The 17,129-nt window shown below is 36.3% G+C and overlaps 2 protein-coding genes across 2 annotated transcripts in view; both read right to left on the bottom strand.

Moving 5' to 3' along the window:
- Window positions 1–525: 525 nt before the first annotated feature.
- Window positions 526–7,523, bottom strand: LOC145223231 (zinc finger matrin-type protein 4-like). Its single transcript, XM_080089615.1, has 7 exons — window positions 7,324–7,523; window positions 6,346–6,453; window positions 3,957–4,081; window positions 3,044–3,142; window positions 2,721–2,859; window positions 1,584–1,725; window positions 526–881 (listed from the first exon to the last, which is right to left on the bottom strand). Exons 1-7 carry the CDS (start codon window positions 7,442–7,444, stop codon window positions 746–748), a joined length of 870 nt encoding a protein of 289 aa, XP_079945741.1. The 5' UTR covers window positions 7,445–7,523; the 3' UTR covers window positions 526–745.
- A 748-nt stretch (window positions 7,524–8,271) lies between these two features.
- Window positions 8,272–17,129, bottom strand: part of LOC145224099 (cilia- and flagella-associated protein 43-like) — a 28,612-nt gene continuing 19,754 nt past the window's right edge. The window contains exons 27-36 of the mRNA XM_080090529.1: window positions 15,399–15,519; window positions 14,715–14,853; window positions 13,895–14,070; window positions 13,151–13,339; window positions 12,804–12,944; window positions 12,322–12,481; window positions 10,759–10,923; window positions 9,885–10,001; window positions 9,376–9,493; window positions 8,272–8,577 (exon numbers count right to left, since the gene is read on the bottom strand). Coding sequence (XP_079946655.1) covers window positions 8,408–8,577; window positions 9,376–9,493; window positions 9,885–10,001; window positions 10,759–10,923; window positions 12,322–12,481; window positions 12,804–12,944; window positions 13,151–13,339; window positions 13,895–14,070; window positions 14,715–14,853; window positions 15,399–15,519 — 1,496 coding nt within the window. The 3' untranslated portion in view covers window positions 8,272–8,407. The remainder of the gene's footprint in view (window positions 8,578–9,375; window positions 9,494–9,884; window positions 10,002–10,758; window positions 10,924–12,321; window positions 12,482–12,803; window positions 12,945–13,150; window positions 13,340–13,894; window positions 14,071–14,714; window positions 14,854–15,398; window positions 15,520–17,129) is intronic.

Raw genomic sequence — 17,129 nt, 5'->3', positions numbered from 1 at the left:
TCTATAAACTTGAACACTGTTGTGGTCAAACAATAAAAGCTTGTTTGACAATAATCTGTCCTATCTGCAAATATCTAAAGTTTACAACCCTAAAACAAACCCACTAAGACTTGCTGTATACTTATCCCACCTGCAATTCCAGCTTCATTCTGAACAGCTTCCACAACACACATTTACATGACATATTGTCCTGAAAATTTGTCCTAGTTTGCAGAGTCAATTACTAACAAACTGTTAACCACCTAAAACCTATTAACATATTGTTTTCGCACCCAAAACTAAATAGTGTTACTTAATAACAATTTGTAAACCACCAAAAACCTATTAGATATTGCTTTTTTTCCAAAAAACTAAATAACATTTCATTTTAACATCCATACCTTATAACATACTGCTTCATTGAACACCACACAAGGCTTATTGAAAATGTTTAATGTAGGAATGTGTTGACAGTTCAAATGTTTTCACATGAAAAACATTTTATGACCATTGGTCGGCAACTGCACAGTACAAGATAGCCAAAACAAAAGGCTAGATTTTTTATTTGGTTTGCCACAAATGTACAACTTTTAGCTTTGAAACCAAGAAAACCAATTTAAACAAGTAAAGTATGTACTGCCAAGCAAAAAGAACAGATCGAAGCCGTCTTTAAATCCAAGTGTTGGGCAGCGGACAACTTCTTTGTTTCATCGAGCTTTGCACTGTGCATTTGTTATCAAGATATAAATCAGTTTGCGTGATGAAATCAAAATTGTTTATCGAGCCTAAATTTCTTTCCGCTGGAATGATTATCTTCCATCTTTCTTTTAGTTTTTTGATCCACGGCAACATCATCCAAACTTTCCACAACCACACAGTGCTCATTCTCGTTAACTATTTTCCTGTGACAAAAAAAGGAATTTCTTTTAGAGCCTGACTAGTATATATCAACATCTGATCAAAACTGCAAGTTTGTGAACAAAACGTGTGATTTATAAATATAACATATGTTGTAAAGTGAAAAGCGGTGTATATTTGTCGAAAATTTCACCAAGCTAAAAACAATGTGATAAATACCATAAGCTTGTTTATATGTGGCAGCTAAATCCATACTTGATATTTTGATTTGTTCCATAAATTAAAACAAAACAATCATGTATCCTACACTTTAAACATTTAATTTTATCAATTATTCAGGTATAATGGCTTAATCACAAAACATGTGTGGGTGAAAGTGCTACAACTATACAGGATTTGTTTCTTTCCAACCTGTGGCTAATCAGTATATAGTAGTCACCAACAATGCGACCTACGGTTTAGGGAGGGTTACTTTTTAATGGCTCGCAGAGTCGCAGTAATAGTATTTTACCCCCATTTTAATTTAATTTATTTTCAAAATTGTTTTGCATGTAGACATTATGTGTCCACATGCGCTTACAACATAATAGTAATTGATTTGTTAAAAATTGATTTTGCAAAACCAGTTTCAATTGCCATGTTGAAGTTACAAAAAAAAAAACTTTTAATTTGTTTTGTAAAATAGATATTAAGTTTATTAGCCCAAAATTGTTTGGAGCCACCAATATCAAACATAAACATCATACTTTGAACTGAACATCATGATGCGTCGTTTTTCCTCCATGTTTTTGTGCTTCATGCTATCCAGATGAATTTCAAGTTGTGCATCGGAGTTGACGCGTATGTCACACACCAGACAGTGTTTCCAAATTGTTTTATCTTTGCTGTCTAAAACAAAAATGTAAACTTTCATGAATTATTACATAATATGAGTTGATATGACTGTTTAAATAACTTCAAATTAAATATGTACAATATCAAAACAAAAAAGGGCCGGACTTAATTATAAATTTCTGCCAAGTGCTCAATCTGGCTATCCTATACTAAGAAGCTGACATGTGCAGCATACCAGGCAGGCAATGGTGCTTGTGATTCGACTTTCGATAAGTTCACCACAGAGCCTGTGTATCTCAGTTGGTAGAGGGGCAGCCTCAAATAGGGTCTTGTCGTAGGTTTGCATCCACCCACAGTTAGCGTTTTCTAGCCTACGCTAAATTGATATGACACCTTTTCATAGGCTTGGTGTACTTACAAATCAGTATGCTGTGATTGTACAGTAATATACATGCATAAAATGAAAACAAAAGGTATGGGAGAAACATGAAAGGCTGTGTGCTTGCAAATGTGGTCTACAGCAGGGATGTCAAACATGCGGCCCTTTAGGAGTTTTTGTGCGGCTCACGAAGTAACTTCTAGAAGTTATGTATTTTACTCAGGCGAGCTACCCTGTCATCCCAACGAGTTCACACAATACAATCCCTGTCTGTTAGTGGTACATATTAGCGCTTTAATGGGTTAATTGAAATAACCCATGCTTAGAATCAGCAATTATGATTGTTCCGTCATTGTACACCATTGTTTTCACACAAAGCAATAAAGCACAGTTGATTCTTTCACTTTGCTACACTGTATATCTGTTTGTTATTTATTAAATATTGCTTTTTAATGCAGTTGATGGAATTAATGAATCTTTTACTTTATAATCATGCAATTTTGTTGTTGTCATATTACACTGTAAAAATCGTTTCAATAGTGCGGCCCCTTGTCTTACTTGGAAGTCTGTTTTTGGCCGTCAAAGTGGTTTGAGTTTGACACCCCTGGTCTACAGCATATCATGTTATTGTGTGTATTGCAAAACGATTAAGGCATAGCAGAGCACTAACCTTCTGAATATTGTTCTTTCATTTTCTTGATGTGCTTCTTTCCGTTATAATGACACTCAGCAACATTTCGTGATGAAAATATTATTTTGCACCACTTGCAATATTCCTCACGTGACAAGTTGTCCGTGTTTTCTGGCCACTGGAAAAATCATTAAATTTCTTTACAGTGTGGATTTGATGACTGTAATATATGGCCGAGAACAATAAGGTAACAATACCGATATCTCCATGTTGAGGTTTATTACAGGCGACATATTTACACTGGACAATACTTAAAGGAAGCAGACTTAAATATACACATCAATGTAATTTTGTGTGCAAACCTGTGGCTGATCCGGTGGGGTATCAGGCTTTGAAGGCATTTCTTTTACTCCAACTTTCACAAGGAAATAAGTCCGAACTTTCTTTTGATGTCTGTCACTCTGCCAAAATAAAATCATTGCATTAAAAATATATTCAAATGGGTAAAACAGCACTTTTTATCAATTTCGAGGCTCGTACCCCTGCCATTGTTTTTTTTTCGGTTGAAATTAGACAGCCGTTGTTCTTGCAGTGGAGCCAGTTAGGACTTTATTTGCCTAATTTCATTCATAAAAGCTAAACAGACTGAAAATTTTCGAAGTCTAAACTTGTTTACAAAAGCTAAACTCGTTTATTATGTAATTGGCAAATACCCAGGCAGCTCCCCTTCTCCCTGTAAATGGCCAGTATCTATACCAGTGGTTCTCACAAGTGGTACGCCGAAACTTTTCAGTGGTATGCAAGTAGGTTCCTGTGATACCTAATTTAAGTCCGATCTAAAATTGCAACTCAACTGACCCAACTCGTCAGCCCTGGTCTATACCCTTCTTCGCAACAACCTTGTTGTGCTTTTTACCACCCTTTAATGTTCAAATCTCAAAGAGGAAGGTGCTTCACAATTGTAATGAATATGAACAATGTGTTGCGTGGGCTTTTAGACAATAACCGCAATCCATATAAATCCAAATGTTTGTTACATATTGGTCAGAATAATTTCCAAAAAGCATATATCATACAACTAATGTTGTTCCGATTCTTAGTGAATTTACACATTAAATTAAAGTACCACTGTCTTTGACCACACAAAATGTCATAAAGGTAACCCGAATTATAATTATGTTTTGCACACCATTTTAAGTGTTTGTTGTTCTCCACTATCAGGTCAACAATACTGCCATTAGGGCTACCAGTATAGTGTAACATTATCCAACCCACCATGTAATGAGCTTCAGCTTGTTCTGGTGTGTTCAGCTCGGCCTGACAAACTTTGCACAAGTCAGATAGAAACAGATTATCTGGGTCGTCTGGATTTCCTGTTGATGATTCAACTACCAGACATGCTACAACACAAAACTTTCACTTTTAAACTGGTTGGATAATTTAACATGGCGTTGTATAAACTAAAAAACATTTGGTTTCGGATAAGCTTTATGTAAAAAATGTAAATATTGTTTTGCCAACCGGAAAACTGTTTATTAGACACATATAGTCAAGTGGGGTAAAAAAAAACAATTTTTTGAAACTTTGTTGCCAAACTTTTATTTTAGACAACAAAAGGTCAATTTTTCTTCCCAATAAAGCTGATAGGACTACTTTTATAGTAATGTGACAAGTTTTTGATTTTACTAAAAAACAAAAAAAATATTTGACAAAAACTGTTGTTCTTTTTTAACCCGAAAAAGGTACAAAAAAAAAACAATGTCGGGGTAAAAAAAACCCATGTCGGGGTAAAAAAAACCCATTTAACCCATGTGGACATTAGGACCATTTAAAAAAAAATGTAGTGGCCGTTGGAACTTCAATTCAATTATATGAACTTAATCAACCATCTTAAAGTCAAACATAAGACAGAAATTTCATTAAAAACTCTGTTACAATCAATAAGCCAAAAAAAAAACGAGCCACATAAAATTCTTTGTTTTCGAAATTTTACAAACCAAACTTACAGCAGTTATTAAACTGTTTGTAAATTAATAAAACGCTTTCAAATTAGTGCTAAGACTTTCCATGGCTTTGTACCTTTATTGCACTGCATTTATTGCCTTTGATTTGGTCTTTTTTGTCATTTACCAGTCTTTTGTTGGTATGCAACTAGGTTTAAATAGAGCTCACCCACTTGCTGACTGGTCATGTAACCTAAAACCTTATTGAAATAAAGTTTTATTTTCTACCCCAAACTGCTTGAATTACCACATAATGATTTGATAACCTCTTTTTTTTTACTTTGTAGCATTTTTCTTTAGGCCTGGATCCCAATTTGTACTTTTAGCCATGCAGGTATACTTTTTGGTAAAAATTTCTGCAAAACTGGGCCCCCAAAGAAATTTTATACAACTTTGGTTTAAGAACATGTTTTATAGGCTTTCTTTTTTATTTTCTAAACTTCCAGGTGACAAATAAAAATGTTTGGGCAAAAAAAATTTTTGGGGTGCAAAAAATACATAGTTTTTTATTACCCCATTCCTATAGAACCGTTTGGGGTAAAAACGAACAACAAGATATCTGAAAAAATTTAGAAGCTAGCCAAGTAGAGTCTTTTTTGTTTAATAGGTCATAGTTATGACACAACACAGAACAAAGGTCATTGACACCAAACTTGTAATAAAAAATCTGCAGGAAAGTTTCTAAAGGTTGTTGAAGACTTTTTAACATACAAATTTTACTACTGTTGTTTCAACCTGCAGAACATTGCCTACAAACAAAATCTGAGAATGGTTTATGGCTTATTTTAATGGTAGAGAATAAATACATCCTATGAAAAAGAAACCATTTAAAAAAAAATTTTGGTTTAGCTGTGAGGATATTGTTTTTTTTACCCCAACTTCAGCAAAATTTTTTTTTACCCCATTTGACTATATTTGTTATACACAACATTTGCTACCAGTACATCTAAAATATCAATTACAGTGCAACGTTACAGTAAAAAAAAAAGATTTACTTTTAAACTTTTGCAGGAAATTTACACGATATTGTACAAACTAAAAACAAAAACTACATCCTTTTTGTCGCTTTGTTCTCAGTGTGCTTTGTGTAAAAAAATATTCAAACATTGTACTTTAAGCAGAAAACTATTCATTAGAGCAGGGGTCGGCAACACATGGAATGCATGCCAAGGTTGGCACACTAGGTGGTTTTTCATGGCATGCCAACCGATTTGTGTGTTTGTGGAAGTAACAATTTAACCTGTTACACTGCCTGTTCACAGTTTTTTTATTATGCCACCATTGTCTTAAAATTCACCCTTACATGCACAAAACACTCTGCCTTCTCTTTATTATTGATATCTGCTGGCATGAACCACTATTTTTTAGAAAAACATCGGCATGTGAGGTCATTAACACATAGAAACAACAAGTAAATCAGCACACGTCGCCTAAAAGGTTGACGACCCCTGCATTAGACCTATATTGGTAATACACAATATTTTTTATCAGTACATCTAGAATAGCAATTACAGTACATTGTCATGTAAAGTTTTTTCGGAGAAAGTATCATACAACCTTCCTTTTATGAGAGGCCTGGTTGAAAAGGTCTATGTTGATCAATGGCACTAAGGGTTGGTTTATCAGTAATGTTAACAACAATATAGTTTTAAAATGCTTACTTCGTTCTGTTCGCAGTGGTTTCAATTTAGTCTGATGCTTTCTGCTTGGAAAATGAGTAATCAGTTTGTCAAAGGATTCCAGGTTTGTTTCACAAAGATGACAGTATTCTGCAAACAAAAATTACTAATAACAAGAAAAAATAGCAAATGTGAAACCAATGCATTAACACAAAATAGGTTTGCAACAGGGTTTTAATGCTGACTAATAATTTGCATCAACAATGTACAAGGGTAATTATGCATGGGGACCTGACATGCGGACAAACCAGTCTGCAGAACATGGCAGTTCCCGACGAGATCTCGTGCGTGCAGGACCTACATGTCCCGTAAGTTCGTGTGCAAGGCCAATTTCAGCAGGTAAAAGAGGTCAAGGCAGTACAATTAAATGGCTTTCGTGCGAAATTTCCGCGTGCAACCCCCCAAAATTGGCATGCAAAATATTTGTTTCAAAAAATAATCGCGCGTGCAGCTGTCACACTCTGCAGACTGGCGGACAAACCTGTCTATCACACACAGATGTGTATTATTCTTTCAGCAGTTTTAAATAACCAACTTTTTAGTTACAAGCTGGTTATTGCTGTTTTTGTGTGTTTTAATGCTTTTTTAACTTTGCAAGGACCTTGTGTTTCAATATATGACATTACCCTGGTGAAGGTGCCTTGTGTGTAATGTCGAAACAAAAAGTAATTTGGTACATTTAAATTAATAGTTTACTCTAATGCCAGCACAAGTTTTAAACCTTCTGCAATTCTAATTATTATGTACAAAATCTATTTATTATATACAAGTTTTCTGTCAGTAATGTGTGTGCGGTGCATATGTGTTTGTCTTTCTTAACTTTGCCTCAACATTATTGTAAACAAGTACTTGCCTTTAAATTAACAATTTTTAACTTTTTTCCACTAAACTTGTACTTGATTTGAGCTAATGTATGTCGTTTAAACCATAAATAAAAACAAAAAAATAATCGTTCCTTACTTCCAACTTCTTTCCCGTTTAAATTAAATCCCGACACCCCGTATGGTCCGTGTTCTGTGTACCAGAAGTCTTTTGTGAAATCATTCTCTTCACTTTCATACTGAGGTTTAAGAAACGTCATTTTTCGGCATAAATTTCATCAAAATAAACTTTAATTTATAAAAACAAAATTCTCCAAGGTTTGCGATACGCATGAGAGATCAGCGGTACGGAACAAATGAACCGTAACGAATCAATAATAGAAAACATATTTGCGGCTAAAATTTATTTGCCTTACTTTATTAAACCATAGGTAGGCTAACTAGTTATCAAGTAAGTTATTTTTTCTGTTAAACGCTGTTATTTACCGCATCCGTTCGTTATTGTGGATTTAAAGCACTTTCTTCCTCTATTATGTATTTACCAGCGCTTCTTGTAGCCAGAATGGCCGAATGGTTAGTGCTACCGCCTTGTGTTCACAAGGTTGTGGGTTCTAATCCCATCTCGGTCACTCGTGTTTCTAAGCAACAAACTTAAGTGGCATTGCTCCAACCCAGTGGTTGCTGATGGATTGAACCAACTGCTTAAGTCGAAAAAAATTGAACAAAAAATTATTCGACGGGAATAAAGCTCGGCGCAACATTCGTTTTGCACGTTGTGTCTTTCCATGGGCTTCTAGGTAAAAGCTGTGAGCAATGTACCTCTGTTTTTAGTGTGTCTGGGCACAAACACTCAAGCTCCCTAAGTACACTGAGGACTACTGTAAGTAAGAAGTGCACACTGTGGCCACACACTAGTTTATGTGCAGCATAAGATTTTTAAGTGTCTGGGCATACACACAAGCTCCCTGAGTACACTGAGGTCCACATTAGAAGCACACTGAATCTGCTCTAGGCACAATCATAGATTTTTTTGTGCGCTTGGATTCATATATATCTATTGTAACATCTCAACAAGCAAGAAACCAAGTCCGAAAGGCCAAACTTTAATTACAAATGTTTAAAACACAAATCGTAACATTACAAAAATATTTCAAGTAGAAACGAAACTGTCTGTAGATATAAACTTGTAAAAAATAAAATCTTTACACAGAGAGATGAGCAAATTATCGTTCAACTTGGACAAGTGCCGGGAATGTTTTCATTCTGAGTCTTTCAACTTCTGCTCGTAGCACCGCCACCTCTTGAGCCTGAGCTTTGGCGAGATCCACTAACTTTCGTCGCTGTACGATTCCCTTCAACCGTTTGTCTGAAGTGCTCTTCGCTCGTTCCGTGGCTGAGTGGGAATAATTTATGTAGTTAGTGAGGTGATTATAGTAAACCTGTATTAAACTGGATTCAGTTAAACCGTATCTTCGCCCAATTCGGACAAAACTTGTGGTAACTTACAAATAATTTGTAATGTGTTAAGGCTTTAACTAATCGACATCGGTTAATCCGGATCTTCGCTCAGTGCTGGATTAACCATTAGGCAAAGTAGGCACGTGCCTACAGGCCAGTCAACAATCCAGGCCACTTTAAATGATTTGGCAACAGCGATAATTCTAATTTTTTAGTTGGCAACCCTGATTTTCGGGCAACTTATAAAATGTGCCAGCAGACCCTTAATCCGGCACTTCTCCTAATCCTAACAAAACTTATGTGGTAGAAAAGCAGTTTGAAAGCGACTCATATAGCATATTTTCAAACTTCAAAACCAAGAAACGAAGAAAGCGATGAGGTATCTCTTGGGGGGAAAATTACGCTAAGGCCTTCCAGGAGCTATACAAGCTCACATTAGTTGCTGCTGGAGCAATAGCATTTATTTATCTTAACACTAGTGTTTTTGGTTTAATTTCTTAAAGGGTCTTGATTTCGCCCTCAGGCAGCCCTTGACTTAAATTTGTTTAAGTAATATAAAACTTTAAGACCTATCCTTAAATCTAATTGGCTTGTATGGATTTAAGCGACATGCAGATATAAACCTAAAACCTCTGAACGTTACACAAGCGAAAACAGATAAGATATAAAGGTAACTGCATGCTATATGAGATGACTCTTAATCACTGGGTTAGAATTTCTGCAAGCAACCGACCGTTAACGTTAGCGATGTTCTTTCTCTCCGACACAGTGACGTGAAGTCCTTCAAGAACTTTATCCAACTCTTTGTTTTCGTGTTCCTTCAAACGGATTGTGCGCGACAAGTGATGCGTCTGAATAAAAACCGAAACATGTGAATTGCAACAGAATAATACAAGAACTATTTGGTTCAGTAAGTAGGAGTAGATTTAAAAAAACTTTGGGGTGAAAACTATTCGGAAAGATTTAAAATTAGTCTGTAAATAATACGACTAAGCTTACAATCTTTGATGAAAAACGAAGAAACCTGCAATGGCAAGGTCTGTAGGCTATATAATTAAAACGTGTTTTATGTTTGATCCGTTTTTTCCCAACAAGAAATTAGAAAAAATATACACTTTATATCAATTAAACATAAATAAACACGCATTAATTTGTCGGAAAAAAATTAGCCGACACAATCCTCCTATGCTTATTTAATTACCCGACACCATTTGAAACTAACATCGTGCCACACAAACTTACTGTTTCATTTTTATGCGACACATTTTTTTCCAGTTGTTTGTTTTGAAGTTTCAATGTTTCTTCCAACACGGCCATTTGTTTCGCTTGTTTGCCGGACTGATTCTCCTCGTTCAAAAACTAAAATTTAAAATAATAAATTACAATACACGCAGCAAAGTTACTTATGTACACGCTTCCAGGATCCCAGTTATGAATGCATTGGTAATACCATACTACAAAGCTGACATGTGCAGCATACAAGGCAGGCAACGATGCTTGTGATTTAACTTTTCACGGGTTCTCCACTGAGCCTGTGTAGCTCAGTTGGTAGAGCGCGAGTCCCAGAAAAACTCCTGTCGTGGGTTCGAGTCCCACCATACACGTATGAATCTGTCGACTTTTTGATCGATATTTAAACGCACAGACACTTTGAACACAACAATATTTTTGCACGCAGCGTTCAAATGGTAGGACCTACCGTAATAACTATACTTAATACTTATCATTATAATTTAATATGAGTGTGTCGTGAACGCTGCCCTGCAAGAACGCTTTAGAGCTCATCCCAGTTATGAATTTATGTTCATCTTAACTAATTTAAAACTAAATATTACCTCGCTTTCAACCCTGCACTGGAACTAAGCTTGGACAAACCATGAAAATGTTGGCAGGCGAAGCCATTGTTACTTTGACATTAAAGTAAATTGGCACGCGGCGTTTAAAAGGTTGCCTGACAGTATTTAATGTAACTTTGTTTATGATTTTCATATGATTGTTCCGTGATCCCTGGTCTGCATGAACGCTTTAGAGCTGATCCAAGTAATATATAAGTACATCTCAGCTTAACAACTTTACAACTACAACGCTTGTTTGCTGGATCACAACCATCACTTACTGCTTGTAGATCTTTGGTAAGTTTGAGCATCTGGATGTGACGAGACTTGTTGTTGAGATCTTCCATTTGCATCATCATCCTCTTCCGATCCCACTCAAGTTGGTGGATTCCTTTCTTGAAATCCTTGCTTTCAGTCATCGCTGCAACTTTGCTTTCACCAAGTCCCTGAAGTAAGAAAAGAGTAAAAAGTAGTTTTATTTGTAAACTTGTGGAGTGGAGTTTAGCAGAGCACAGTACACGAAACAAGAAAATTTGCTTTCTAATAAAACTTATGTTATTGTGTCTTACTTGTAAATCCCAACATTTATTAACATTATATTGGCGGTAAAGATAAAAATGGGAAAGAAAGCTTTTTTGCTTCCTTTAGTTCAAACACAAAGTTTACATCAGGGGTGTCAAACTCACGGCCCGCGGGCCGCATGCGGCCCATGAAGCCCTCCAATGCGGCCCACGAACACTCTCAACAACAATTGTAGTATTTTGTCAGATTTTTATCTAATTACAATGAATTTTTCTTACTTTTCAAAGTGAAAGCTACTATTTAAACCAGTGGTTCTCAACTGGATGGTGGTCCACAGGACGTCCACTAAATTAAGTGATTAACTAGTGATGATTGCATATTACATATTGAATGAGTATCTAAATGTTAGCTGTTAATAATTGTATCTCACTTCTTGAAAATCGGTTTTAAAAAATTATGTTTTTAGCCCAAATAGTAGTTTCGTATGCATACTTCAATCTTGCACAAAAATGGAATGGTCCATGATATTATTTTTACTGGGCCGGTGGTCCATGGCCTGAAACGAGTTGAGAACCACTGATTTAAACAGACATTTACAGAAATTTAATTTTTTTAGAAACGATAGTAATCAAACTGTTCCTCAAACCAGATAGCCACATGCGGCCACAGATACGAGTTTGTGGGCCTTTTGTGTGCAAACAATGCGAAAAAAAGCCAGCAAAGGCGTCATAATATAGATTATGAGGTAATAAACAGTGAAAACTGATCTTCATACTGTGCAGCTCAATCTCTGCATCAAGTTGAAAATTAATCTGGGCTTTTGGGGCGCCAATAGATGGTATATACATGATATAAACCTATTTCTTTACATCTGTAATTTTAAAACAAAAACCAGCAGGTAATTGGCGCCTGTTGATGAAATTGGAATAAGGATCTGCGATGCGGCCGTCACAGCCAAAAGGTTGTTTATGTGTATAAAACTTGATTAAAAATCATATGCGGCCCTCGGCATAATTTTCAAACTGCAATGTGGCCCTCGAACCCAACGAGTTTGACACCCCTGGTTTACATCATATCGGTTTAAGTATTTTTCTCTGCTTGTATATTAATTTTGCTTAATGCTCAATGCCTTTTTAAAGTAACTCCACTAAACATAAATTACAGAAGCAATTTGGGTGCTACTTGACGAGTTTAAAGCAGCAAGTGCATTTCAACAGCGATTGTCGTTAACGTTTGTAACGAAATGTATTTGACTGAGGCAATTTAGGTGTATTCCCTGAAGATTTATCCAAGTCTGTTTCCAATGTTTAAGTCATTCCTACCCTTATAGTCCCGTTCAAATCCTCCACAACCCCTCTATGTATGAGAATGCTGTCGGAATAATCAGCGATAAAAGGTCCGCACGTGATTTCAACTCTGCCCTGTTTCAAGAGGAACTGAACTTCGATGTTCAGCATATTCTTCATAATATCTTCGTACAACCTGCGTGATATCATTATTGACGTAAAACTTTAAGAACCATAGTACGCCAGGCCCATTGTAGGTGTCATACCGAATCAAGTCGATCTCTCAGTCATTCCCATAGGCAAGACACAGGCTAGAAAAATCTAGCCTGCGGTGGGATTCGAACCCACGACAGGAGTCTTTCCGGGACTCGCTGATCCCAGTAATGTTATTTTAAAATTACGATTTGAGACATTTAAAGAAAGTCATAAAAAATCAAATAAAAAATGCCTTTTTAAGAGAAAAAATACGTGTAAAAGTTTATTTTGATAATTAGAAAAAATTAACCTTGAACTCTTACTTTGTTTGTTGCTTTGTGACGTCATCAATCTCGCGAGCAAGTCCATCGTCTTCTTCCTGTCTTCGTTGCAGGTATTGCGTCATTTCCGCCAACGTCACCGCACTCTGCTTCACACGAATCTCACTCTCGACTTTGACACGCCTGCGAAACGTTTAAGACGTCATCAATACAGCACTATGACGTCATAACTCCCTCTTTGTTGGTTTGTTGTTTTGTTTTAAGTGGAACAATGCGACTGTGAAGTTATAAACGCGGAAAACTTTCTTAGATAACCATTAGTAGATTTAACAAAAGAACCCCAAACAAACAATGAACATAAATAAACAAAAACTGAACAAACATCTGACCTTGAATGACACAACCTTGACCACAAGTGGGCGTCGCAACCCTCTGGCATGTTGACGTCACTGTCTAGCTCCTCTAGCGCCGATAATGTACTGACACTTTCCCCTCCAACAACACTCCCTCCCTTCTCCACGTGGGAAATGTCGATGCTTCCTGATCGGTCAGTCACGGTCCGCTGCTGCTTCTGTAATCTGTCAAGTGATTCGGCAAGTTAATATATACATCTATGTGTATTATGTTGTAGGGCCGTTTTGGTGATGTTTTTGGTGTCTGTTCTGACTTTGCGCTGTGTGCTGTAAAGTCTGTGATATTAAAGTTTTGCACAATCACATACGTCATGTATGTAGTATGTGTGACGTCATAATAGTCCGTGCTCAATAGTAAACTAAAACTGTAAGGATAAGTAAACTTAACATGGCGTTACGGCTGTTAACTTTTGAAGCGGGTTTCCAAACAAGATATATCTAGTCAAGCATGCAGCTAAGTGATTTTGTTTTTAAGTTTTTTGCTACTTTTAGTTGGTGTATGAACAGGATTCACAACAAACATCAGGTTTTAATCAGGTTTATAGAAAGCTCTTTATTTTATTTATTATTTACTTACTATGATGATAGGACGTCGAAACGACGGAATTAAATTAAATTTGCGAGAAGAGCTCTCTAAATTTGAGATTATGCCTGGCAGCAATAGCTTATGGATCAGGTTTTTATGTTTATGCGGCGAAACGTCACTAATCACGTACGAACCTCGGCCTTCTACGGAACAGCTTATAGAGTTGATCTGCCAGTGAGAGAGGGACGTCAGAAAACTCCCGTTTAAATCCACGATCGAGCATTTTGTCTTCAGCCACCACGCTGTCGTAAACCTCACGGTATTCGTCCACCAGGCGGCGCACTTCCGCCTCTCGTTCAGCTGCTGAAACCTGTGAACGACACTGACGTCATTATGGTTGTGCTTGGTTCGCATGGTAAACGCACAACTGCCCGGAACATTCATTGAGTCGTAAATCACAATTATGCCACAGGGTTGAACATGAAATGGAAGCGCAACTGCTTTGTGCTGATGTTTAAGCGACACGCTTCAACTAAAACGTTATGGGTTGAAAGTCATATCGCCAACTTGACCAAAATTGGCCTAAAAATTACAAAACACTGGCAATGCGGCAGGTAGCTCGACGGCAGACTGGTTGTGAGCAAAATAACGTGTTCAGACCTTGTTCCATTAACTGACGATAAATAATTTATGTCAGTTGAAAGTAAGATGAAGATAAATTCACAAATGGGATCAGTCTTGAAGCGTCGATGAAGACCAGCGATCACGGCATACTCATATATAAAGTCATACTACGCCGGGCCCATTGAAGGCGCCATACTGAATCAGCTGGTCACCAAGTATTTCCAAATGACCACAAGGCCGGGAAAGGCTCTTTCGTGAGTTCGAATCCCACCGCAGACTAGATTTTTCTAGGCTGTGCCTTTCTTAGGTGACCTGCTGATTCAAGACAACGCCTTAAATTGGCCTGGAGTAATGTGATTTGCAATTTATATTAGTAATCACAAGTTTCACCTTAGCTGCGCTTTTCACGTTGAGCAAATAGTTGAGGTTGGCTTCGTGCGTCTTCAGTTCGTCATCCACCATGATGGAGCGGGTCATCCGGAGGATCTTCAACTCTTCCTGGTTCACCACCATGTCCACCTTCACTCTCCTGCATCATATTAACACCAGGTGGCGCACAAGAACATGAAAATACATGATTTTTATGTGGGTCGTGCGTGTTTACAAAAATACGCACACAAATTCTATCTCTAAATAGAAATTAAAAGTTGACTCTAATTTAGGTACGACACACAAAAACCATAGGTAGATAAAACTTTGTCAACTGCGGATGTCATTATCATTGTAAAATGAATAAAACTTTAACAAGATTTTAATACTTGTTCATTAACATGTTTGCTTTGTTTGGTGATATTCTCCATACTGTACTGCGTCATATAGATATGAAAAACGAGGTTACTGTAGGTCGTTCAGGATTTTATAAATCGCAAAGCCATCAACAGCAGAACTCAAATCTAGTATGTGCTTTGCTATATGAAAATTTTTGGAAATTTTCGGTATAACGCCTTTAATTGGCCTGGTGTACTATGATTTATAGAAGCAAATTTCTTTTTATCGAAACTTTAATGGGTACGTGGTCAAAAAACAGATTTTAGAATAAATCCACTTCACTCATACAAGTCTGTGTTTATTTACTTGTTGAAAAGTTGGTTAAGTGAATCGTCAAATCCGCTCATCCCATCCACATTACTCTGCTGCAGTTTCTTCAACTCATTTTCCAGATTTTTACGATACTTCTCTCGTTCATCCTGCAGATCTGGATAAATTGCACGAAGAGTTTAGTTCATTTCAAACGAGACCAGTTTTCGGGTTATTAAAATTTTAGGAAAATAGAAGCAACATTTGGGATGAATATTAGTTTAAAAAAGGAAAATAATTTAACAAAAAGAAAGAAAACGGTGCAGAGTTTGATTTTTTCGCTTTAAATCTATGAAGTTTTGAATTACCAGGCGAAGTTCGTCTGTAATTTATTCATAAACATAATTGCCAAAGAACTAGTGTATACAGAATACATTATACAGACGTTTCAACAATCTCTGTTGTCATCACCAGTACATTATCAGTGTAGGTCTCCATGGTGTATTCTATATACGCAAGTCCTCTGGCAATTGTGTTTTTGATTAAACTACTTTTCAAGTCCGTGTATAGTGTTCCGGAGTGCATATTTCCAAAATGTTTCCGAATTCGAACAACAGGTTTTTTTTAGCCAATCACAACAGCGGAAACCTGCGGGTTGTCGTTACGTCACGTCTAGGTTGCTAAGTGGTGACTTTAACTTTACTATTGTCGACGGTTCAAAGTTTTTTTTCAGTTTTGATTTAAAAATACGTTTTGCGGGTCAGAACAAGATAAAGACTGATGCAGTTGGGGTGTTTGAACTAAAGGTAATGCTCATTAGGTTATGAATAGCAGTAAATTATAATTTTATTTAAATGTAAAATGAATTCTGTGCAATATATATGCTATGAATGGTAAATTATACACATAATTTTTAGTAAGTCTGAAATTGCTTTTGTGCAAAATATTTTCCCTCTTAAATGGCATGTGTTTGTTAGGATAACACACATCCCTTTCAATCAATCAATGTCTTTTTTTAGAATGCATATGATGAGCACGGCACAGCAAACCAGTTTGGATAGCATAATAAATGTGCATTATGCCACATTCTCTCTATAGTGCAAGCACCTGATCAACGCAATTTATCACATTATGCATGCCATACCTTGGGATCAACAAACTGTTCCTAACTTACAGAGATGAATGGTTTTCTTAGTTGTACACAGTGCAGTTCTAACTTAAATGTACACTATGGACACCATTTGCATAGTTGTTCCAAACAACTCCCAGTATGTTCAGACTTGAATGTTGTTCTGTACCACCAATGTGTATGTTGTTTTCATTATGAATGCTGGTAATTTTGTCAAAAGTTTATGATAAAACAGAAGTTATCTTGAATGACAAAATGAAGTAGTGTTCTTTGAAACAACTGGACGATTGAAAAAGGCTGCTACAGTATAAAGTAAATTATGAGAAGATTTACTTGAGCGTTTTTCTTATGAGATTGAAATAATAAATATTTTTATCCAAAAATGTTGTACAGAATAACTACCACCTAAAAACAGTCATACAGCAGTCTTAGAAATTTGTTTTTCTCAGCTATTTAATCTTTTCTTGTTTACACTAGTTTTGGTTTTATTTATTTGCAATCCCATGAATGGAACCATAAAGTCAATTATATCTGTGATGTATCTATGACATCTTTATCATATCTATGATGAAACAAAACACCATTTCATTTACCACAGTCTAAAAACTTGCTAAGCTGTTTTTATATGCTCATTGATGCAAACAATAAGCATCAATTTA

Source organism: Phallusia mammillata, chromosome 4 (genome assembly GCF_965637545.1).
Source record: "Phallusia mammillata chromosome 4, kaPhaMamm4.hap1.1, whole genome shotgun sequence".
Lineage (NCBI taxonomy): Eukaryota > Metazoa > Chordata > Ascidiacea > Phlebobranchia > Ascidiidae > Phallusia > Phallusia mammillata.
Note: the sequence above shows the minus strand (reverse complement) of the source record. Positions and strands in the feature narration are given on the sequence as shown.